This window comes from Lentinus tigrinus (assembly GCF_003813185.1).
Source record: "Lentinus tigrinus ALCF2SS1-7 unplaced genomic scaffold L226scaffold_1, whole genome shotgun sequence".
NCBI lineage: Eukaryota > Fungi > Basidiomycota > Agaricomycetes > Polyporales > Polyporaceae > Lentinus > Lentinus tigrinus.
The window spans coordinates 2,227,227-2,247,019 of record NW_027137910.1 but is presented as its reverse complement, the minus strand read 5'-3'; the positions used below and the strand labels follow the sequence as shown (position 1 = coordinate 2,247,019).

Sequence of the window (19,793 nt, the reverse complement as noted above, 5' to 3'; positions counted from 1 at the left end):
CCGTCGTCCGAGATCTCTGCGAGCGATACGATCATGATATCTGGATCGACGGACTTGGACATCCGTTTGCCCTCGAGATCACAATCTGGTTGCTGATCATTGGTTCTCGAAGACAGTGCGCGGACGCTTTCATGAAGATGGGATGGATTTAGCAGCTATTGTATCGGCCGGGAACTTACAGCGAGAGACCCAAAGGCAGGACAACGAACGAAGTAACAACGGCGGCAATATCTCCACAAGCGGTTTAGCAAGCTCGCAGCTCAGCTGAACAGCACAGGCCGGCTCTGACGTCGACCAATGACGGAGGGACCGCGTAAGACGGATGGCCGGAGCCGGCGGAACGACATCGATGGAGGAAGAGAGACGGGGTGCAGTATCGTGGCCAAGATGACCAAGGTACGGCCGTGGACGATGCAAGGCACGGGGCATGTCAACTCAGTCCGCGCTCTGGGGGCGGATGTAGGACGCACGATGCTGGATAAGGCCTCGCGCGCGTCGATAGAAGGGCGGATAGAAGATGGGCATCTGCCGAGGGTTGTGCGCGGTGCGCGTGGGAGGTCCTGTGACTGTGAGGGCACGTCGGGGATGGTTTGCTCGTGTCCGCGGCCGCGCGCGGGGGGCGAGGCGGGCGGGTGCTGGTGCGCGAGAAGGAGGACACAGCGCGAGAGGTCGCGCGTGGGAGGAGGCGGAGAGGGAGTATCGATGGGAACCGGGAGGCGGGTGATGGGAAAGAGCACGTTCCGTGGATGTACGTCAAGAGCGACCAAGGTGGCCACTTCAACTGCCTCGCGCTGCGGTTGTCTAACCGGATATGTCGTCCCGTCGTTTCATATTTATCCTCCATCCGCCCTGCCTCCTTGTCCGTCTCGCCTTCCTCCCCTCCAAGACTGTCGCTCTCCCCATGATCCGCACGCCTTGACCTGCCCCCCGTCCGCCGCACACGACCGGAACGACGCCCATGATGACCCCGCATGCCCCTCACGATCGTACTCTACTCGCCTTGACAGCAATTACCACCGACTTCCCTGTATCCGCTCCAGCTGCTCTATACCCTCCCAAGCGCCACGACGCAATGCATCCTAGCCCTATTATTACAGGTACGTATGCTCGCAGCTACTCCACCCCTCCTAGCCTTCATTCTCCTGCCCTCTCCATTCCATGCTCACCCATACATATACACCCACAGAGCCCCCTACCCCCACCTCCACCGTCACCATCCGTAGACTGAACGCTTCCCCGAATACAAACGACGACGCCCTCCCTCCGATGATGTCCCGGAACGCAAGAACTCGCAGCTCGAGCAGGACCTACAAGTGGATCGAGGAACAGCAACAGCACCTCGCCACCGCCGTCGAGGACATCCACCTCGACGATACGCCTGTGGCCGCCCCTGCCAACCTTCCTTATCTCGCGTATCCTCAGACGAGCGCGGCCTCGTTGGTCAAGCCGAAGAGAGAAGGCATCGCCAGAGTTGACAGTTACGTCTTTGTAGACTGCGATGTAAGTCAACCTCAACCGACGGAACGCGTGCCCAAAGGCCGGGACGCGCATGTCACGCAGGTATGTGTTGCGCGCACGTGACCTACACCTCGTTGACCTGTGTAACTTGTTCCCCGCTTTCAGTCCACCGCAAGGTCCGAGACCCCAACCAGCACGCCTCGCAAGTCCCGCAACTCCCAGCGCATCTTCCATGCACCCTCACCTCTCCGGAGTCTGCACCTCACCTTCTCCTCTCGCCGTCCCTCCGCACCAGTGTCGACCGCTCGTGCACATAGTCCTGCGTCTTCCAATTCGACTTCTACGTTCCGCCGTGACCCGGAACACGTCGCTGCTCATAGCCGTGGTTCCAGCCTGTCGACCGTGAGCGCCATCCGAAGGAATTCTCGCCCACCAGTTCTACCGGAGCTGACAGCTACCCCGACAAAGACCAACACGGCATGGAAGTTCAAGCGTCCAGCCGTCGTTGGCCATTTCTCGCCATCACCTCCAGACGATGACAGCGAAGGCAGTTCTCCGCCCCCGCGACCGAGTACTTCTTCCAGCGTCACACATTCGGGCTCCTCCACGACCTACACACGCACATCATCCGATGCCCCGCGCAAGATGTATTTCGGCTCCATCCGTTCTCATTCTTCCACGACTATTTTCAGCTCTTCGCCATCTTTATGGTCGCTTCCGACTGATGCATCCCATATGTACGACCCACCGGAATCCACGAAGATTCTTGCCCGGGACAGAGTCATGTCCAGCTCCGAAGACACGCCCATGACCTGGAAGCCGTCCCCGCCCGCCAACCTGGGCAGCGTGACAAACCTGTTGACGAGTCCCAAAGCACGCAAGAAGCGCAAATTAATCATCAGCGGCATACCGCCAGACGATGAGCGCCGCTTCGACGGTGTTAGGAAGTGGTGTGAGGTGAGCGCGATGAGCCTTCAAACCTTCCGAGCACTAACACGAGCGCGACCGAGCAGTCCTTTGGCGAGCTGAACTCCATCACTCGCGTGCCCAATGGCGATTTGCACGTCGACTTCCGCAAGGTGGAAGTTGCTGACACCGTATGTCCGCTCAACGATCGTCTCATTGCCTCCGCGCTGACCCCTGAGTCACCAGGTCTGCCGCCTGAATGCGAGAGTTTACATTGCTGGCGTCGGTAGCGTTTGCCTGTCGTGGTTCACAGGGAAACGACCATGATACCCCTCTCCCGGATCTGTAGTGAGTTCTGTCCCTGCGCTTTCGCCCCCTGACGGCGGACTCACGGCCTCCCTCGGGTGCGCAGTGTACAACAGTGCTATCCTAGCTGCTCTCGTACACGCCTAATCCGCATCGTATCCCCGGCTCGCCTATGCCTTATGCTCTCCAGCCTCTTGTACATGCATCATCTCACGCTTCCTCACCTGCATACGCCTCCTACTCTCATACGACCCTCCCCCTAGTACCCCTCAGTACACGTACTCGTGCATTCCAGCTTTGTCCCTGCACCCATCCACCGTCCACCTGCATGTCCATACCTCTCTCGTGCTATACGTCGATCTGCTGCAGAACGCTGCCCAGAGTAATCGGACGCTTTCGCATCACACTGTACCTACCTGTATTTTTATCCCTTCTTGCGGTGCATTGAGACGTCTATATCGCACGTTACTCCTGGGGACATCGCTACGATCTTGTAGATCTCTTGTACTATGCCATACCATCATTCGTTCGGCGCAAATCTTCCTATCTTCTGGTTCGGAAGATGAGGTACCGCATGCGCTTCGTCGGAGCCTGCACAATCGACCAACAGTGAACTCGGAGAACCCTCGACATTACAGTGTATGTTGGAGGGCAGTTCGATATGTACGCCAGAATGACCATATTGTATTATGATGCAACATGAAAGGAAGCGTGAAAGATGCGATAGATACTAAACTATATACTAAGCGATGACCCACTGAACGCTCTGTCCCAGGTATCACGACAAGGAAGCAAACATGAAAATCCGTATAGCACCAGTCCCCGGAGGCGGGCTTGAATCCCCTCCCCTGCCCCTGCCTCGCCCAGCTCATGTCTCCGAGTACTCCGGTGGCACGTCCGCAAGCGGTGGTGCTTCGGCTTCCTGACTGCCAGATCCGCCAGACTCTATCGGCCGCCCCTCGCCATCGAACCGCACTCCCGAGTCCGCGTGGTACTGCACAGGCCGGTTAGGAGGCTGTGAGCCTTGTTTCGCCTCTTGTGCCTTGCGTTGTGCTGGTGTCAGCGCCACAGCAGCGGTCTCCGGGTTCACTACGGAAAGCGTGCGTCCTGATCCCGAGGCCGATGAAGACGCGGATCGGCCGCCAACGCTCCCTGACGCTGGAGGAGGATATGTATGTGGTGCGCCTGCAGCGGACGAGGACTGGTCGGACGCAGACGGCGTATCGCGATATTCGGAGTATTGTGGCGTCGAGGTCGGGGCGAGGAAGGGCTCAATCTGGGCGGCGTGCTCTGCAGGCGGTACTGCGCTCGACGTAAGATGGTCTTTCTCCATATCTGACGTTGTCATCAGCATTGCGGGGGGTGCGTGTGAATCAGAGCCCCGACATACCTGCATCGAAGAGTGCGTCGCGAGAGAACCCGTGGTAGCCGTAGTGCCGTTTCCGCCAGTAGAGGAAGTAGAACGCGATCGCTGCAGCGACCAGGAGCGCGACGCCTCCAACTACTCCGCCCACGATGGCCCCAATGGGAAGCGACGAACCGGAGTGGGCCACACTACCCGAGAGATCTGTGGGTGTGGACGTCGCGGACGAGGGTGTGGCGAACACGGTCGACACCCATATAGCGGTAGTTGTGGTCACGCCTTCCGGCTGTCGCAGCGCGATGGCATCCAGCAGGAAAGGCGTTTCGGGGGTCACGTCAAGGACCTCGATCTCGAGTGTATGCTCGCCTTCAGAGAGAGTGCCGGAGAAGAAGAACGTGACGTCCGTGGCGTTCGTGACGTCCGCCTGGTACAAGAACGCACTGTTCTGCGAGCCGTCGATGACATACGATGACACCGGCCCGGCGTCGCTCTTCGCCCCAGGCAATGCTAGCGTTGCGCCAATTATTGCAATTTGGGTCGCTACATCGGACGGAGTCGCGACAAGGTGGTAAGCGACGCGAGCAGAGCGGGATCACGTAGTGCGACTAGGGCACGCACCTATGAAGTCTATCTTGACCGTCGCCTTCGCCGCAGTGGTCGAGGAAAGGGTGTCATTGTATACCCCTTTCAAATTCAACGCAGCAGCCACCTCCGAGTTGTCAAACCATTGGTTTTCAGAGTAAACCAAGCCCGAGTTTGTGTCATCGAAGTAGAGGAACGGGTCGCTGGACATGAAGGATGGCTAGAGTCGTTGGACCGAGGCGGCGGGATCAAGGAGAGGTGTATGGGAAGAGCGGAGGGTGGAGAGGAGAACGTTCAAGTCCAGGTAAAGAACATGGAGAGAGTTGACCGAGTCGGTAGAGTTCCATCCTGCAGCACGCCCATGCACTGCTTCGCCGCCGACATCACCAGCATTGCGCAAGGCTACAGCCCGAGCGTCTCGTATACAGGGCGCTCGGACGTAGTGGTTCGTTTTGGCAACAAGCCATCACTGCCTTCAAATTCAAACGTCTCTCTCGCGCAGCTCAGTGACGTATATGGGACAAGTGCGTGTGCATGGGCACCGACCATTCTGTAGTACAAGCAGGCAAGATTTGTGCATTCTGCATACGTGCGATAGATACCTAGCCCTTGTAGCCGTAAAACACCGGTCGGCGGCACAACGCCGCCCTCATTGATCTAAAACAGCCTCGCCTAAAATATGAAATCGTGCCTGTTCGTGGGCGCATTGCATAGTCGAAGTAGGTACAAAGTACGCCGTAGGTAACCACACTCACCGCGAATCCACGGTGCTGATCTCTTGTCGTGGACCTCGCCGTACTGTGTCGATGGCCCGCAGCCAGTGACCCAAATCCTTCCAGAATGCCTTCTGCTCGGCGGTTCCGAGCCAGACCGGAGCAATGGATAAGTGGTGCGCGTCTTCCAGATGATGGACGTGCCAGATGCCCGGATCTGGTGGGCGACCGTACCGCGTCTCGTCCCACCCCAGGACGTTGTCGGTATGGCTGAAGTGTCGACACCTCGTAAACCTACACACGCGCACGGTCAGATTGTGCTGTCGTTGTAGGCTTGGGATACACACTTGCACTCAAACGGATGCCATTGGGAGAATAGCGGCACAATCCCGTCGTTCGCTCGAAGAGCAGTGGATAAATAAGTGCCGCTCCTATCGACATCTATGATGCCGTCTTGCAGTTCCGTCTTCTCACTGCGCATGATGGATGCGAGATGCGCAGAAGCGAGAGTCTCAAAGACCGCCGGGATAGGTCGTAATGACGAGAAAGGAAACGTGGCGATAGTCTTCGATGTGAAGTATAACGGCCATGCCAGTATCTTCTGCGCCCAAGAGTATGCTCTGCTGGTACTTGGCGAGCCTTCTGTATGGCTCTGCAAACTGATCAGAGCCGCAACGAACAAGAGTAATAGCGGTTACTCACCAAGGTTGCACAGTAACTGCGGTAGTAGGTGTAAGTGTTGATTGCGCCTTCCTCTGCGGCTTCTCGTTCGCTTGCAGCGTCGAACGTCACGTCGTACGGCGCGGCGTCGCAGCTTTCCGCCCAGTCGCTCTTCCATAGCTGCCCCAGGAACGAAGTGAGGGATGCATCGCGGAACGAGAGCCTTCTGCTGTCGACATAAAGGTCCAGAAAGGAGGGTAGGAGCGGCGAGAGATATGCAGCTATATGTACGCCTTTGGCCAGGATGTCCCCGGCAGAGAATGGCCTGACGTCGGGTGCGCGTTGCGTCTCTTCACCGAGGGCGTACACAAGCTGGGTACCGCGGAACGGTGTGGATACTACAGACACTGCGTGAGCGATCCGCCACCGGAGTAGAATGACATCCTCACGCACCGGTGTTGACGGAGAGTATCATGTCCGGATGGTAATTCTGTCCGAAGAAGCCAGTGGACAAGAGCCATTGAAGCTTGATAATAGTCTGTCCGCCCTGTATGCCGAATGCTCGATGACAAGCACTTAGGGTCCGGAAACAACAGCGGGACTTACCAAGGAATGTCCGAGGAAGTGGAGGGGATGGTCGGCAGACCACTCTGGATATAGCGCAACTTGATGCGTACGACCAAACCGCCCATGTCCGTTCTCTTCTGCATGCTTCTCGCCATAGTCCACTTGACAGGAATTTAGTATCATGCAGATATCATACAATGGACCCTGTAAACTCACCTGTGCCGCCCACCAGCGAGTAGAACAGCTCACAAGCTCGATCATGAAGAGAGCTCACAGGGCCGACGCTGTGAAGTGCACGAGGTTAGGTCGGCATCCCCGACTTCAATGCCTCCAGACTCAAGTTCATACCTAGCAAATATCGTTCTCCTGTCCTTCTCTCCATTGCTCTGGCATGCGTAGTTTGAATGCGCCTCGAAGTTACCCCAGACAAGCGTGCCTGCACCGAGGAATCCTTCGACAATGACAAGAGGTACAGGCTCCGATGGGGACATGTGAGCAAGCGGGTTTCAAGCTGAGTAGAGAGAGCAGGGGTATAGTCTGTGTCTGACGAGACAACCACATGGCAGTGATTTGAAGACAGACCATGATGTGTGCCCACGGGAAGCGGAAGCAAAGTGGCTGCAATGGCGTCGTGAGGACAGAATGTCGATGTTGGCCCGATCATTCCGCAGTTGCCTGGCCGCGATCGCGATCGTGATCGGGCACCTCGGCAACTTGTTTGCCTCCTCCCTCGCCACCTTGGCCACCCTCTCACGATGCATGTACATAGTTTGAACCACAATCTACTAGTGCAGACTAGTATCCTTTCATTTCACCCGGTACAACAGAGATTCATCGGTACCACGAAACTACGCTGTGAGGCTATTGCTATAGTAATATCGTAAAGTTTAGACTGACGCGAACAAACGGCGGCCGCAATCCTTGGGAACAGTGGTCGACCTCTAGGACGGTGGTCTAGGATCTAGACAAACGAGAGCGAATAGACGAGACTCAAACACATAGGACAACGGGAAAGAAAGGACAGCTCAACAACGAATACGTTCCTTACAGTCCAGAGAATGACCGCGACTGCGTACGCTCCTCCGCCGGGAATCCTGGGACACGCCCAAAACACGGTCACCAGCTGCAGCGCTAGGCGGACGTGTGCTCCCCGGTCCCATCTGGACGCGCGGATGTCCCACATGGCTCGCTTGTGCTGGAAGGTGACGGCTGCGTTGTGCAAGGTGAGGCTGACCGTGACTGGGCGAGACGTGCGTCGCATGCTGTGGACTCACCGGCGCCGCGGCGACATGCATGACCGGACCGGGCATGGCGTGATGGCTCTGAGGATGAAATGCAGGCACGCCATAGGGTATCGCGCCAGGCATCCAGAAGCGCGGGTGGGGAGGTGTGGGCACATGAGTTGGAGCGACGGGCAACGATGGAACCGACTGCATTTGTACAGGGTGGTACATCGCCAGAGGAGGAGCCTGCCAGACGATGCCATCCGGCGGTGTATTCGCACGACCAGCAGCTTGCGGCGCCGACTGCGTTTGAGTAGGAGGAGGCGGTTGACGTCCATGAGCATGAGCCATGTACTCGTCCAAGGCCTCGCGTTGATAGACCGGGATGAGGGCGCCTTGTTCGTTCTGTATGAAGCCGGTAGCTCGCAGAGGAGGTTGACTCATATGTCCGCCTGAAGCCGACGGTGTAGCAGCAGAACCTGTCATGTCCTGTTCCGACTGTGTGGGTCAGCTCTCGAGGTGTGAACATAACTTCCGCCGCGTACCTTCGTTGCACAATCCGAGCTGACTACTCCTGTCCATTGGGAACCCGTAGAGTCGGTTGGTGGCGGCGCAACGGGGTCCCTCCCGTGGAGATACCCAGGCGTCATGGCATGAACCGGCGCATACGGATATCCCGGATATCCATAACCTGGGACGACGGGGACGGGATAAGGGTAAGCAGCAGGGTATGGCTGGACCCATGAGTGCGGCGGGTAGTAGCCCATGTTCACGGGGTACGGCGGCGGCATTCTGGATGATGCTGAAGTGGAGACTGAGAGATTCGACGGCGGCGGGGTGAGAGATGCTGTAGTGCTAGGGGGCCCATGCGACATCTCATAGTTGACAGACGGGACTTTGGTGGTGCTCGATGACAGAGACGAAAAGCTGTGGTTGAATCCCTCTGGCCAAGCACGTTCACTTGCGGGGAGACCTGTCGGCTGAGCTGCAGCAAACCTATCGTCCGACGGAGACGCTCTGATAGGTGGCCCTTGGAGGGTGCCGGAGTGTTCAGCGGCTGATTCCTGAAGCCCTGCATCCGCGAGCATGTCCGCAAAGGCGTCGCCTGCTCCTGAATGAACATCTCCGCTAGACATCGGTTCCTGTCTTGAGTGCGGGGTTCCAAAGATACCACGTCCACGTCCACGCCCAGGTCGCCAAAACCCTCGCGGTGCTCCATTGCGATCGCGCAATTGCACACGGATAGGTCGGCCACCGTGGACGCGATTGTGCTGAGGCATGTCCAATTTAGCAGCCGCAACGTGAAGTGTGCATCACAACCTACCTCTTCCCTTACTGCACGACTCGCAGATACTTCGCTCGCGTACTTGATGAACGCGAACGCGGTACGTTTGTTGACTGGAATTCGATTGAGTAGATGAGGTGAAGGTGCGGACAAGAAACACGTACGTGGTGCTACAATGTGGACGTTCTCAATGTTGCCAAAGCGACCGAAGGTACGACGCAGCTTGTTCTCGTCCCAGGCATCGGGACCTAAGACCTCGAGTCCGCCTACAAACACAGTCGTAGGATCGAGCTCCCGAGGCCCAACCCGCATGGACGGAGGCAACGCGGCGTGATTAGCCCATACACGACTTTCACCCGTGATGCGAGGGGATCCAAGTAGATCCCGACCTGTCGGGCCTGCAACTGGAACACAATCCATTACCGTAGGAGGACGTCGAGCACTGGACTGACGCAGACATTGTGCATAGGCGTCCGTGCACTGATCAATCGGCTGGAAGAGCTCATTTGGTTCCTGCGGAAGAGACGGCGGCACAGAACCGGGATGCTGCCTGAGGATGGGAGTCGATGTATGCAGACCAGGTTGCGACGGGAAAGCGCCATTTGCACTGAAATCGAGGTCGGCCATCTGGTCCGCCCATCGAGTGGTGTCCGCACGGATAGCCCCACGGTCCAGTGAGGGAGACATTATCGTGGACCACTCCGTCGCAATGGACGAGACCCCTCCCGGACTGAGCAAACAAGGTACACCGGAAGGAGTAGGGGGTGGCATCTGGATGGTAGGTAACATCACACGTGACGGCTGAACACCTACGCTGTGTCCATCAACTTCACATTCATCGGGACTGGAGTGGACGCCAGTGGGGTTCCATTGAAGGCTTGACGGCATGACTGGACCTGATTGTTGCATCGGCTTGTGCGGAAGGGCGCTGTTTGGAGGGTGATGGGCCCAGCTAACATTGAGGTGAGGAACTCTACGTAGCGTCTGGTCATGATATCAGCCGGAGGAGGAGCCCGTGAGCAATATAGGACTCACCAAGAGCGCCGTGACGCTGTCCTCGCGATCTCTCCACTTGACCTCCCAGACGCCTTGGGCCATCTCAGGAGAATGTGTGGCATCATGGGGCGATGGAGATGAACCTGCAGAAGATTCAGCGTATATAAACATTGCGCTGTAACGGGAGTGACAGGATCGCATACCGGATGCAAGCTCTTTGAACGACTCTAGAGGTCCGAACGCAGCCGCGAGGGCACGAAGGGTCTGACAAAAAGTTAAGCACGACGAAATGCATACGACTCACTATACCCACCTCTCCGTCATACTTGAGGGGATTGATGAGGAATCCTTCACCCATGAATCTGTCATGTTGTGGATTACTTGAGCTTTCAGCCGGATGAGCGGCGCTGAAGTTCGTAGCGTCTTCATCGTAGACCAAACTAAGGTACCTGTGAAATGATGTCTGAGTTTCTGTGCCCACAGACCAACAAGGGCAACAGACAACCGACTTTGCATTACGGGGACGGAATATACGCATAGCATACGCCAGACGCAGCTTCGCGGAGGAATTGCCGTCTGATAATCCGTCTGTATGCGCCGATGCGAAGCCTGCGGGTGTGCTTTATCGCGAATAGCTCAGCTATGACGTGTAGTGCGCATATATGGACCAAAATGCTCACCGGTAGGACAGGAGGAGGGTACGATAGGCTTTGGCAGGCTCGAAACGGAGGAACCTGCTCAAGAACGGCAGCGGAGGGTGGGCTTGGAGAGAGGCCAGAAGTTCGCCCGCAGCTAGCGGGGACTTACGGAAACGTTGTTAGTTGAGGAGGGAGTGAAGATGGGAGAGCTTGGACAGACATGACACTGAACGAACGCGCATACACCACCACGGCTGTCGCGAACTACCTTGACACCCTTGATCTGAGGATAAGCTGAGAGGTGATCGTAGAGTCGCCGCCCAAGTTCGATATGGTCTACGTTGGCAGGCAAACTGCAACATGGGACGTGTCAGTCGTAACAGATAGGCAGAGAGGGGAAGCGAAGACACGTACCTGCCGACAAATATGCTGGCATCGTGGGGGGTGGTGTCTGGCAAGTCGGGCTTTTCGGCAGGAGGGTCTTCCAACCCAGATATGCCGTCGTCCGCGCTGGGCTGCAGCTCTCGAGGCGGGGTCGGTGAGAGGGTACTAGACTGTACGTTTTCGGTAGGGGAACGGTGCAGAGTAGGGGAGGATGGGGGAGAAGCTCCGAGTGTATCATAGCGTGTGCCCCAGGCGCGGTCTCTGTGCAGGAACTTGGAGGGCATGGGATGAAGACTGTGTGGGGATAGCGGACGTAGCGTGAGGGGATGTGGTGGGACGGAGGAGAGGCTGTCGGGACCGCAGGCGAGATGGTGTTCGTAGATGAGAGAAGGAGCGCGGTTGTGTGCAGATGGCATCGGACAAGGCCGCGGGGACGTATGTGTGCGCACGCTTAGCCCGACGGTCCATCACGGTGACATGGGCAAGGCCGGGGGCTGGGGGCCTACGATCGCGGCCGCCCACGCTGTCGCGAAGCCCAGGGTGTCAGGGATCCGCTTCTCGTTAGACGAACGTACTTAGCCTGCAGCCAATTCGACCGTCCGCGTCCCACAGCGGCATGGCACACTTCAGTCTGCAATTTTTGCCGTCGTCAACGCAGCAGCTGGGTCTGCAGAGCTTGTCGCAACTAGTGCCGGCATGGCAGCTTCGCCCGCGTGCAGCCAGTGTCTGCACCCGCGAAGAGTCCGCCTTTGCCTCAGCCTATGCCAATCGCTGTGAGCGGTGTGAAGATTGGCCGATCGAGTCAGACAAACCTTATTTGCTTCCATTGCGTTGCCTGGCATTTGCGGATCTCCGTCGACTTCTCCAAACCCCAGTCATTTCCTCCTGCCACCGGTCCCGCTGATCGTCCCTCCTGCCTTACGACATATCCATAAAAATCTCTCCATCTCCGACTCGAAGACAGAAGGTGTTCGTTGCCGAGGCCTTCTAGCACAGGCGGACCAGGGGGGCATATGTCCCGCAGCACTCGGTGCAATGGCTCCGGACACGGCACCATGGGCACGGATACCCCCGAGGACGTCATCGCTCTGCAGCTGTCAACAATTGTATTGTCAGACCATACCGGGTTATACTCAGGGAGCGAAGAGAGGCAACCGGGTTTGCGGATCGCTGCATTCATATGCCCTTGTTTGCTCGCCGCGTCGAGTCACAGACTCATAGATACGTTTGCACATTCTCAGAGTTACTCCTGCTTGCTGGTCCAGCATCGCGGCCATCCGGCAAGTCCGTATACTTACCATGTTAAATGTTACGTAGTAAGTGAGGGCAGATAGGGGACAGCGCCGTCGGAATGCTCGGTGTCCTAGCGCTCTCTGATCTCCTCCACGGACTTCATAATACGCGTTCCGATATGTCGAGATAGAAGGAGGGGAAGCAGAGGCAATATCGAAGGCGAGACACAGGGATCGTTCATGCTTGCCAAACTCGGACCAACCTTCGGAAGTCGCCGAAAGGAGCTCGCACGTGACACAGCGAGCGTCAAAATTCTTGTCTTCGCCTCCGTTCACGCCGCAGTGTCCGTGTTGCATACTCTGACTGACTCTGCTTATCTCTCCGTCCTTCTCGTCTTTGGACGACTTCCTATCTCGCGTTACACCCCATACACTCTTGGTCCAATATGTCTGACGACGGTTTCGGCGGCGGAGGGGGTGAATACGACGACTACGAGGGTGGAGGGTGAGTTCCCCTCCTTCATCTACTAAACACCTCTCTGACATATGCCGGCATTCCCAAAGGTTCAACGATGATGCCTTTGTGCGTATCTATGAACTGTACTCTGCCTCCAGACCTACCGAATAACCGACTTGCCTCGGACAGGACGAGAGCTATGACTTGCTTGCCACGGAACTCCCAGACGGCGAGGCCCCTGGCGAGGGCGAGCAGGCCAACGGCTATGAAGGCGCGAACGGCCCAGAGAGCCAAGAACCACAAAATAGCGAAGCGGCGCAGCCAGCCCAGGCCGGGGCAGGCATGCAGGGCGAGCGACAACCCAATAAAGTCCGCGTCACCACGCCGTACCTGACAAAGTACGAGCGTGCGCGTGTACTGGGCACCAGGGCACTGCAGATCAGGTGTGTACACACGAGTGTCATCCATAGTCCATCCGCGTCCATAACAAGCCATGCATATCTCCAGTATGAACGCGCCGGTGCTCGTTCCTTTGGACGGCGAGACGGACGCGTTGCAAATCGCCATCAAGGAGCTTTCCCAGCGCAAAATTCCCCTCATCATCCGACGCTATCTTCCAGACGGCAGCTTCGAGGACTGGAGTGTGTCCGAGCTCATCAGCGACTGAGTGAGCGGCACTTCGTTGGGGCGGGGCCAGGGGATAGGTGTGTTCGCGAGTCTTGTATTTTTGGCTGCATTGTTTGTCTTCTAGCTATCGGATCTGCTGCTATGTCATTCACTTCGTATGTCTGCAAACAAGTATGCGACCCATCATCGTGGCTCTGGGTATGCGCGTATGCAAAGATAGTCTGTAATTAGTGCTAGAGCAGTTGTGTTACACGTATATGTACAAATAATGATACATCCCAATGGCATGGCAGTGCTGTCGTACCTAGTCCAGACTCCAGGCGAACAGAGGTCAGACAGCAGTCCCCTTCCGCCTCGGCTCCAGGACGACCTCCACCTGCATCTTCGCGGTTCGCGTCCTAGAGGTGCCCTTCTTCGCACCCTTGGTCACCGCCATATTCGCACCAAGATCAAAGTCATCGTCCATGGATGCAGGCCGAGACTTTGCGTTCGTGGTGTTACCGAACAGCAGGCCGCGCTCCTCGAAGTGTACTGGCTCCCGAGCAGCGGTCGCACCCTCGCGAGACTTCTTCGATGGGCTCGTTTCGACGTCGTTGTAGTGGCATCGGCTCTGGGGCCGCTTGCTCGGGGACGGCGGGGCTTCGGGGAGAGGCAAGGTGATGTCGAAGATGTCATCCTCGGGAAGGGGCACGTTTTCGCGCTTGCGGTCGTTCTTCCGCTTCGCACCTTGACCACCAGCTATGAGCGCAGGTACCACAGCGAGAAATACGCAGGGGACGCACCTTTAGCCTTCGCACCAACTGTGTTGGTGATCTCCTTCGCGACGTGGAAGGAACCACCTGTGGCGGACTCCCCGGTGGCGACGAGCGTTTTCTGCACCTCCCAGTCAGACGGTCGCGCTTTCTTCCAGTCTTCGATGACCTTCTCACACCACCGGTCCGTCTCCCCCACCACATGGTAGTCGATGATTCCGTCCCATTCGCTGCCAGGGGCAGTCTTGTTCACGAAGATGACCTTGCCCGCAAAGCTCTTCGCATTCTTCTTCAGGGGCGAGCCTCCGGACGCAGAGCACGAGGGGGCGCACTCGTGGACCGTGCGCGCGAAGTCCTTCACGAGCTTCTTGAAGCCGTGCACCTTCAGCGAGGTGCCCATGATGATGAGCATGTCCGGCTTGCGCGCAATGTCGGCGGTCTGAATGGTACCGATGTCGTCGCCGAGTGGATGGGGCTCGTCGTAGAGAACGATGGCAGGGCGCAACGTGCCAACCTTCAAGGCGCGTGCTGAGCGGGCCACACGAGCAGTGGCTAGACGGACGTGCGCCGTGAGCAGGGGTGGCCCGCGACGTCTAGAAATTGGACTCACAACGTGCGGCGCACTCCGGGCATTCTGGCGGTGCACCAGACAGGAAGGTATCGATATGCTCTTGGGAGCAGGGGAAGTCGGCGGAACAGAATGTGCAGCGCACACGGTGAATGTCGCCGTGGAGCTGGACATTTCGCACCTCCTTCGTCTTGATCTTCGACTTGCCCTTGCCAGTAGACTTCACCTCCTGACTGGCTGTGCCAACAAGCCCTGCCCTCTCCTCCAGCCCATCGATATTTTGCGTGTACGAGCGAAGGAGCTTCCGTTTCGAGTCCAAAGTCTTGATGAAGCGATGGGTAGGAGACGGGGACGCTGAGTCAATGGATTTCTTCAACTGAGAGATGAAGGTGTAGAAGACTGCCGTAGATGTAGCGTCGCGAAAGAGAGACGCGTCGAAAAGGTCGCGTCCCTTGAGGACCACGTCAGGGTACTGCTGCTTGACGAGAGCATACAGCCCGTCGGACGATCTGAAATCCTGTGTAACGCGTTCATCACATGCGCAACAAGCTTTCAGCAAGCTCACGTACGGGTATGCCGCAAGAGCAAGAGATGCCAGCGCCAGTGACAACCAATATCTTCTTGCATTTGGCGACAGCCAGAGAAAGGTTCGATAGCGACCTCCGTGTTGGAGCATCCGAAGTAGACGCGTCAAGATCGAGTGTGATCGTCATCGCGAGTGTCGAGCGCGACGCGGGAGGATGGCGCGGTGAGGCAGAAGCTCGTCGGGGGGACTGGGAGGATAGTCGCGGTCAAGGAAGACGTGCTGGGCGTCTGACGCGAGTGTGGCTGCCCATGCATGTTCAACAAATCGCATCCGTCGCGTACGCCACGTGATCGTCGCGTATTGCGCCTAGATCATGATGCGCGCGACCATGGCCCTTGTCCCTGTCTTCCTAACCTGCTTTGTGCTTTGGATTTGTTCACTTCATGTTGCTTTATGCTCAGTTTTCATTGGCACTACCTTTCCCGACACGAAAACTTCGGTGACGTTCCCTCTCCATGTCCACGAACTACATAACGGCGGATCCACGCGCGCTCGGAACCCTACAATCATAATCAGCATGTCGTCTGAACAAGCAGAAGCTCACGGACGTCTCAACTATATTCCTTCCTCCGGAGCAAAAATACATAGTGTTGTACAATGGGTGCGTACCCCCTTCCCTCCATGCCTGTAGGCGCATCGATAGTCTGGATGTCCTCCACCGTCCAATATCGGGAAGCGCGAGGCAAAACGAGTTCTGCGGCCTCTGGCAAGGAGAGGAAAGCGAAGCGGTTCGAGGAGAACGTCAGCGCGACCCATAAGCCTCCTGGTTTCACCAGCGACGCCAAATGTACCGCGAGGACCTCCACAGGCGCGAGGCTAATTGCCTGACGTTCGTGCGTCGCCAGGTAATCGTTGAACGCGGGATGGCCGCCCGGATCCTCGCTCTTGTAGACGACATCCTCTCTGCACGAGATCGCATCCGATGTGCTCTTGTCCACCACGAGATCGAAGGTATCCTTCGGATCCTCTCCGCTCGACCCCAAGACCGCCCTCATGTCGTCCCACTTCATAGCGTCCACGCATACCCATCGCATACCCTTCCCGGGTCGCCCTTGCGCAAGAGACGCCTCGTGTTCCTGCATGCGGGCAACCAGGTTCTCCGCGAAGTCGGTATTTACTATCGCCTGCTCGTTCGCTTCATCTCCGTATACGTCGTGGTAGAGTTCGCGTATTCGTTCCGCAAGGGACGAGGTCCCGGCGCCAATGTGCAGCAACCGGCAGGGGCGAAGGGAAGAATGGCTCGATATGCGGGACCTGGATAGGTGAGATCGGATATGAGGCAGGATGGTGTCTGAGCCATCCCCGAGCCATTCGAAGTGATGTTCGTTCTCAAAACGTGCATTCCAGTAGGACTGAAGCTCGTAGTCTGGAGGCATGGGCTCGTCGGAAACTGAGGGAAGATGGTGGATATGGGCAGCGAAGAGTGGGAAGCGCTCGGATCCTGAAGATCTGCAAAGTTGCGGGCAAAGACCGACATATCGCGGTAATACCCGCCGAGAGACGCGAAGTCGGCGCGACTGCAAGAACATAGTCATAGTTCGAGTCCAAGTGCCTCGTTCCTCACAGGAGTACTGAGTCGCTCGCGTGCGAAACGATGCATCAGGGGTCGTCTCATGACCATGGATGAGAACCGCGAGCGTGGCCTAGACACCCAAGACAACGCGCACATACGGTATTGCAAAGGTACAACATTCTCTTGCACTACACTTAATTACGACACAATCATGTAGCCGTAGTTTCAAGGAAGCACCCTGACCTCACGCTCAGAGCTCGGCGTACGTTCATAGTAGTGAATACCAGCCGTGGTCGAACAACTCGACTTGGTAGTTGAGTCTACACTGTTGTAGTGTCCGAATTGCTCCTGAAATGAAGAATACGCAAAAGCTGAGTCTGCGTTATCAAGCTATGGGGGGGAACACTCACGCTGCCCAGGACGTGGCTGAAATACCACACTTCCTGGAGGACAGTGCCGTTCTGGCCACAGCCAAGGTAGGGAATGGCCCCAGTCTGCGCCTTCAATGCGGCTTGGATCCGAGATAAGGAATATGTCGTCTTGTTTGAGGGGAGGATACCCGAGCTGGGGGGCACAAGATCAAACCAGGAACTACTCGAGACGTGAGATCTAGAACAAGTGCTACTCACGCCGCGAGCATGTCGAAAGTTGGGTACATCTTGAAAGCGCGAACAACGGCGTCGAAGAAGTCAACAACATCCTGGTTCTTCTTATAATCATGACCGTAGCATGCCACATCAAAGGTAGATGTACAAGTCGCGTGCTTAGCGAACTATAAAGCAAGTAAACGGGTAGACCATATACCAGAGCTCATTGGAGACACATACCTCGTGACCCCAGAAGTCAGCGTTGGGGCTGCCCTGGCTAACCCAGTACTTGTTCACTGTCGAGTCAAATAGTGAGGTCTGGCCCTGTGCAGTTGATAGCAGAACACCAACTGTAAGCCAGGAGGTCCAACCGGCCGAACTCAGCGACGAAGGTGTCGACACCAGGCCCAGTATACGCGGGGACGGTGGTACCATCGGGCAAAACACTGGGGGAAGGATTAGGGTCGTACTGCCGAGACAAGTCGCAGTACTGTTCGTAAGACCTGAATCGAAGTAGCTTAGTATCAGACGTGTCCACGCAATCTATGGCTCCACAACACTCACCCATCACAGTTGTCCGGCCACAAGCCGTGAATGGTCCAGCTGTCCTTGGGCAATAACTGGCCTTTTTTCTCGAAACCAGTGTAAGTGTCCCAGAACTGTGTTTGCAGCACCAAACCTCCGGGCGTAGGTGAGCAGCATGTGTTCTGGATCGCCGTCGTGTTCTCGCACGAGTAGGTGATGGGTTCGCTGGCGCAGGCCGTGATGTTTGGGTACGTTCTCGGGAGGGAAAAGAACGATGCGCTGACGCCCTGGACGGCGAGGAGAACGGCGGTGAGACCAAACGCAACAGCCATGTCGGACCTGCTTCGATGCGCGGAAGGGCGACACGGAACCTTTACACATCTACCGACGGCTTTATAGCAACGGACGCGTCGTCGGGCAACACGAACGTGCTATCTTGCCGCCCGGGGCACCAAAGACAATCCACATGCCTGAAGATGCCTGAGCGGCGCCGACGATGCACATCAGCCAACCATGGTCCGCCATCAGACGCGACGATGTGGACGTTGTCGCAGGTGGCGACACAGGTGCCTGGGCTGTGTCAATCATAGAGCGTCGGAGGCGGCCCAGCTGCAAAGCGGACGGGGAAAGTCTCGGAGGAGAACTGTGCCGTGCAACGTTCTTTGGCAGCTCCTTCCACTTACGCATCGTGCCAGACTGGTGTACGTAACCTTGTCAACGTCAGCGCCTGCAGACATGCAAGTTCGCACCGACTCTCAATGGATAAATGCGATTATCATCATGGAGGCTGTTCGGACGTCAACGTTTCACCAGCAATAGGTACGAGGCACACATACTGTTGAACTACGAGAGCCGAGACGCATGCACTGTCAGGAAGATCCGCAGGACAGGCAGGACCGCGATCAATTAGTGGTCGTTACGAGAACAACACTAACTTCTTATCACCCCCATAAGGCGTGGCGATATCGACATGAACTTCATTAAAGCGTATTTATTAGGACACCTATACATGATTCAGCGTATCCAGACCGGAAGCTCGAAGTTAGACACACAGCAGAGCAACAAAGCACCAGAGAGGAGCGGCAGGGTAGCGAACATCGGTTTGAGTCTCTGAGGGCAAGCGCAGCAGGTGCATAGTATACGGCGTTCAGACGTCGGCCCATCCACCTTCGTCAAGTTTGTAAGATGCTTCACTTTCGGGTTTGTCTGGACTGTCCACCAGCTTTGCCACACGTTCTTCGGCACGTCCTAGCAAAGTCACGATTCCGGTTGGACACTTTGAGCGAAACACGTGGAGAGTGGATGAGAAACGATACCGACCCTTCCTCAAGTACAACCGAGTGGCCGATGCATGAGATAGGATATGTCCACCGATTGGCTTGAGTGCGCCACCAGCGACAAATGTCATCGTAGCACCGGGGTCGGCTGGGGAAAAAATCAGCCATGCTCATGCGATGGAGGAACTCCCCAACATTGCACTTGGTTGGTAATCAGTATGGCAATCTGCGAGAGACATTGCTATAAGGAGTCGACACTATAATGACGACTAAGGACTGACATTGTACTCCTCAGACAACTTGCTGAGCTTGGAGAGCATCTGCCGTTGCATGAGTCGGGCGTGCCAGCGCGATCAGTAGATGAGACTCACTTGAGCGAGCTGGGAATAACTCCCTTGAGGTCAGCCCGACAATGAACGCTGCATATACACACACCTTCTGTTGCCGTTCGCTGAGTTCGCCCCTGCCGGAGTAGTCAGCTCTGAACAGAGCCATGATGCTGTCGACGATCTGGTGTGGCTAGTCAATGTCTATACTAGCAATTTATTCCGATTGATGCACCAGAAGCCTGAAATCTTTGTCTTCGGC

At 56.7% G+C, this 19,793-nt stretch overlaps 11 protein-coding genes across 11 annotated transcripts; 3 read left to right on the top strand and 8 right to left on the bottom strand.

Annotated features, from left to right (window-relative positions):
• Positions 1-282: 282 nt before the first annotated feature.
• L226DRAFT_25519 (uncharacterized protein) lies at positions 283-1,106 on the bottom strand. The gene has a single exon (XM_067673307.1). It carries the CDS (start codon positions 971-973, stop codon positions 431-433), a length of 543 nt encoding a protein of 180 aa, XP_067542991.1. The 5' UTR covers positions 974-1,106; the 3' UTR covers positions 283-430.
• On the top strand, positions 695-3,115 carry L226DRAFT_25455 (uncharacterized protein). Its single transcript, XM_067673296.1, has 5 exons — positions 695-1,097; positions 1,187-1,560; positions 1,624-2,415; positions 2,472-2,555; positions 2,611-3,115. Exons 1-5 carry the CDS (start codon positions 959-961, stop codon positions 2,689-2,691), a joined length of 1,470 nt encoding a protein of 489 aa, XP_067542990.1. The 5' UTR covers positions 695-958; the 3' UTR covers positions 2,692-3,115.
• On the top strand, positions 2,781-3,342 carry L226DRAFT_528581 (uncharacterized protein). Its single transcript, XM_067679405.1, has one exon. It carries the CDS (start codon positions 2,843-2,845, stop codon positions 3,116-3,118), a length of 276 nt encoding a protein of 91 aa, XP_067542989.1. The 5' UTR covers positions 2,781-2,842; the 3' UTR covers positions 3,119-3,342.
• L226DRAFT_607543 (uncharacterized protein) lies at positions 3,319-5,010 on the bottom strand. Its single transcript, XM_067685820.1, has 3 exons — positions 4,652-5,010; positions 4,061-4,573; positions 3,319-4,005 (listed from the first exon to the last, which is right to left on the bottom strand). The coding sequence occupies exons 1-3, from the start codon at positions 4,824-4,826 to the stop codon at positions 3,539-3,541; spliced, it is 1,155 nt and encodes a 384-aa protein (XP_067542988.1). The 5' UTR covers positions 4,827-5,010; the 3' UTR covers positions 3,319-3,538.
• A 210-nt stretch (positions 5,011-5,220) lies between these two features.
• Positions 5,221-7,204, bottom strand: L226DRAFT_528579 (alpha/beta-hydrolase). Its single transcript, XM_067679404.1, has 7 exons — positions 6,904-7,204; positions 6,772-6,839; positions 6,595-6,716; positions 6,442-6,535; positions 6,031-6,386; positions 5,676-5,980; positions 5,221-5,622 (listed from the first exon to the last, which is right to left on the bottom strand). Exons 1-7 carry the CDS (start codon positions 7,044-7,046, stop codon positions 5,367-5,369), a joined length of 1,344 nt encoding a protein of 447 aa, XP_067542987.1. The 5' UTR covers positions 7,047-7,204; the 3' UTR covers positions 5,221-5,366.
• A 482-nt stretch (positions 7,205-7,686) lies between these two features.
• On the bottom strand, positions 7,687-11,365 carry L226DRAFT_564990 (uncharacterized protein; the record flags this gene model as incomplete). Its single annotated transcript, XM_067683728.1, has 12 exons — positions 7,687-7,764; positions 7,830-8,267; positions 8,324-9,049; positions 9,103-9,176; positions 9,228-10,047; positions 10,099-10,202; positions 10,263-10,323; positions 10,373-10,508; positions 10,569-10,679; positions 10,740-10,861; positions 10,918-11,050; positions 11,112-11,365. The coding sequence occupies 12 exons, from the start codon at positions 11,363-11,365 to the stop codon at positions 7,687-7,689; spliced, it is 3,057 nt and encodes a 1,018-aa protein (XP_067542986.1).
• On the bottom strand, positions 11,349-12,397 carry L226DRAFT_25381 (uncharacterized protein). Its single transcript, XM_067673293.1, has 3 exons — positions 12,380-12,397; positions 11,894-12,330; positions 11,349-11,840 (listed from the first exon to the last, which is right to left on the bottom strand). Exons 2-3 carry the CDS (start codon positions 12,259-12,261, stop codon positions 11,708-11,710), a joined length of 501 nt encoding a protein of 166 aa, XP_067542985.1. The 5' UTR covers positions 12,262-12,330; positions 12,380-12,397; the 3' UTR covers positions 11,349-11,707.
• Positions 12,398-12,648: 251 nt separating this feature from the next.
• Positions 12,649-13,690, top strand: L226DRAFT_497525 (RNA polymerase Rpb6). The gene is made up of 4 exons (XM_067677618.1): positions 12,649-12,818; positions 12,878-12,896; positions 12,960-13,213; positions 13,278-13,690. Exons 1-4 carry the CDS (start codon positions 12,760-12,762, stop codon positions 13,435-13,437), a joined length of 492 nt encoding a protein of 163 aa, XP_067542984.1. The 5' UTR covers positions 12,649-12,759; the 3' UTR covers positions 13,438-13,690.
• A 38-nt stretch (positions 13,691-13,728) lies between these two features.
• L226DRAFT_497523 (DHS-like NAD/FAD-binding domain-containing protein) lies at positions 13,729-15,430 on the bottom strand (the record flags this gene model as incomplete). Its single annotated transcript, XM_067677617.1, has 4 exons — positions 13,729-14,135; positions 14,180-14,701; positions 14,760-15,234; positions 15,287-15,430. 4 exons carry the CDS (start codon positions 15,428-15,430, stop codon positions 13,729-13,731), a joined length of 1,548 nt encoding a protein of 515 aa, XP_067542983.1.
• A 188-nt stretch (positions 15,431-15,618) lies between these two features.
• On the bottom strand, positions 15,619-16,808 carry L226DRAFT_25345 (uncharacterized protein). The gene is made up of 2 exons (XM_067673286.1): positions 15,852-16,808; positions 15,619-15,803 (listed from the first exon to the last, which is right to left on the bottom strand). The coding sequence occupies exon 1, from the start codon at positions 16,677-16,679 to the stop codon at positions 15,855-15,857; it is 825 nt and encodes a 274-aa protein (XP_067542982.1). The 5' UTR covers positions 16,680-16,808; the 3' UTR covers positions 15,619-15,803; positions 15,852-15,854.
• Positions 16,809-16,951: 143 nt separating this feature from the next.
• L226DRAFT_607538 (ribonuclease T2) lies at positions 16,952-18,487 on the bottom strand. Its single transcript, XM_067685819.1, has 6 exons — positions 17,968-18,487; positions 17,755-17,906; positions 17,644-17,699; positions 17,446-17,588; positions 17,227-17,380; positions 16,952-17,164 (listed from the first exon to the last, which is right to left on the bottom strand). Exons 1-6 carry the CDS (start codon positions 18,258-18,260, stop codon positions 17,042-17,044), a joined length of 921 nt encoding a protein of 306 aa, XP_067542981.1. The 5' UTR covers positions 18,261-18,487; the 3' UTR covers positions 16,952-17,041.
• Between the last annotated feature and the right edge of the window lie 1,306 nt (positions 18,488-19,793).

Bases quoted from the DNA above. Each gene is read 5' to 3' on its own strand.
- L226DRAFT_25455 (XM_067673296.1), top strand. From the start codon at position 959: ATGATGACCCCGCATGCCCCTCACGATCGTACTCTACTCGCCTTGACA. The intron at 1,098-1,186 runs GTACGTATGCTC...ATACACCCACAG, and splicing joins TCCTAGCCCTATTATTACAG to AGCCCCCTACCCCCACCTCC. The intron at 2,556-2,610 runs GTATGTCCGCTC...CTGAGTCACCAG, and splicing joins AGGTGGAAGTTGCTGACACC to GTCTGCCGCCTGAATGCGAG.
- L226DRAFT_25519 (XM_067673307.1), bottom strand. From the start codon at position 973: ATGCGGGGTCATCATGGGCGTCGTTCCGGTCGTGTGCGGCGGACGGGG.
- L226DRAFT_528581 (XM_067679405.1), top strand. From the start codon at position 2,843: ATGCCTTATGCTCTCCAGCCTCTTGTACATGCATCATCTCACGCTTCC.
- L226DRAFT_607543 (XM_067685820.1), bottom strand. From the start codon at position 4,826: ATGTCCAGCGACCCGTTCCTCTACTTCGATGACACAAACTCGGGCTTG. The intron at 4,574-4,651 runs GTGCGTGCCCTA...CGTCCGATGTAG, and splicing joins GGTCAAGATAGACTTCATAG to CGACCCAAATTGCAATAATT. The intron at 4,006-4,060 runs GTATGTCGGGGC...TGACAACGTCAG, and splicing joins CGACGCACTCTTCGATGCAG to ATATGGAGAAAGACCATCTT.
- L226DRAFT_528579 (XM_067679404.1), bottom strand. From the start codon at position 7,046: ATGTCCCCATCGGAGCCTGTACCTCTTGTCATTGTCGAAGGATTCCTC. The intron at 6,840-6,903 runs GTATGAACTTGA...TGCACTTCACAG, and splicing joins AGGAGAACGATATTTGCTAG to CGTCGGCCCTGTGAGCTCTC. The intron at 6,387-6,441 runs GTGCGTGAGGAT...CAGTGTCTGTAG, and splicing joins GATACTCTCCGTCAACACCG to TATCCACACCGTTCCGCGGT.
- L226DRAFT_25381 (XM_067673293.1), bottom strand. From the start codon at position 12,261: ATGAATGCAGCGATCCGCAAACCCGGTTGCCTCTCTTCGCTCCCTGAG. The intron at 11,841-11,893 runs GTTTGTCTGACT...CGATTGGCATAG, and splicing joins ACGCAATGGAAGCAAATAAG to GCTGAGGCAAAGGCGGACTC.
- L226DRAFT_497525 (XM_067677618.1), top strand. From the start codon at position 12,760: ATGTCTGACGACGGTTTCGGCGGCGGAGGGGGTGAATACGACGACTAC. The intron at 13,214-13,277 runs GTGTGTACACAC...GCATATCTCCAG, and splicing joins ACCAGGGCACTGCAGATCAG to TATGAACGCGCCGGTGCTCG.
- L226DRAFT_25345 (XM_067673286.1), bottom strand. From the start codon at position 16,679: ATGCCTCCAGACTACGAGCTTCAGTCCTACTGGAATGCACGTTTTGAG.
- L226DRAFT_607538 (XM_067685819.1), bottom strand. From the start codon at position 18,260: ATGGCTGTTGCGTTTGGTCTCACCGCCGTTCTCCTCGCCGTCCAGGGC. The intron at 17,907-17,967 runs GTGAGTGTTGTG...ACTTCGATTCAG, and splicing joins TGGCCGGACAACTGTGATGG to GTCTTACGAACAGTACTGCG. The intron at 17,381-17,445 runs GTGAGTAGCACT...TGTGCCCCCCAG, and splicing joins ACTTTCGACATGCTCGCGGC to CTCGGGTATCCTCCCCTCAA.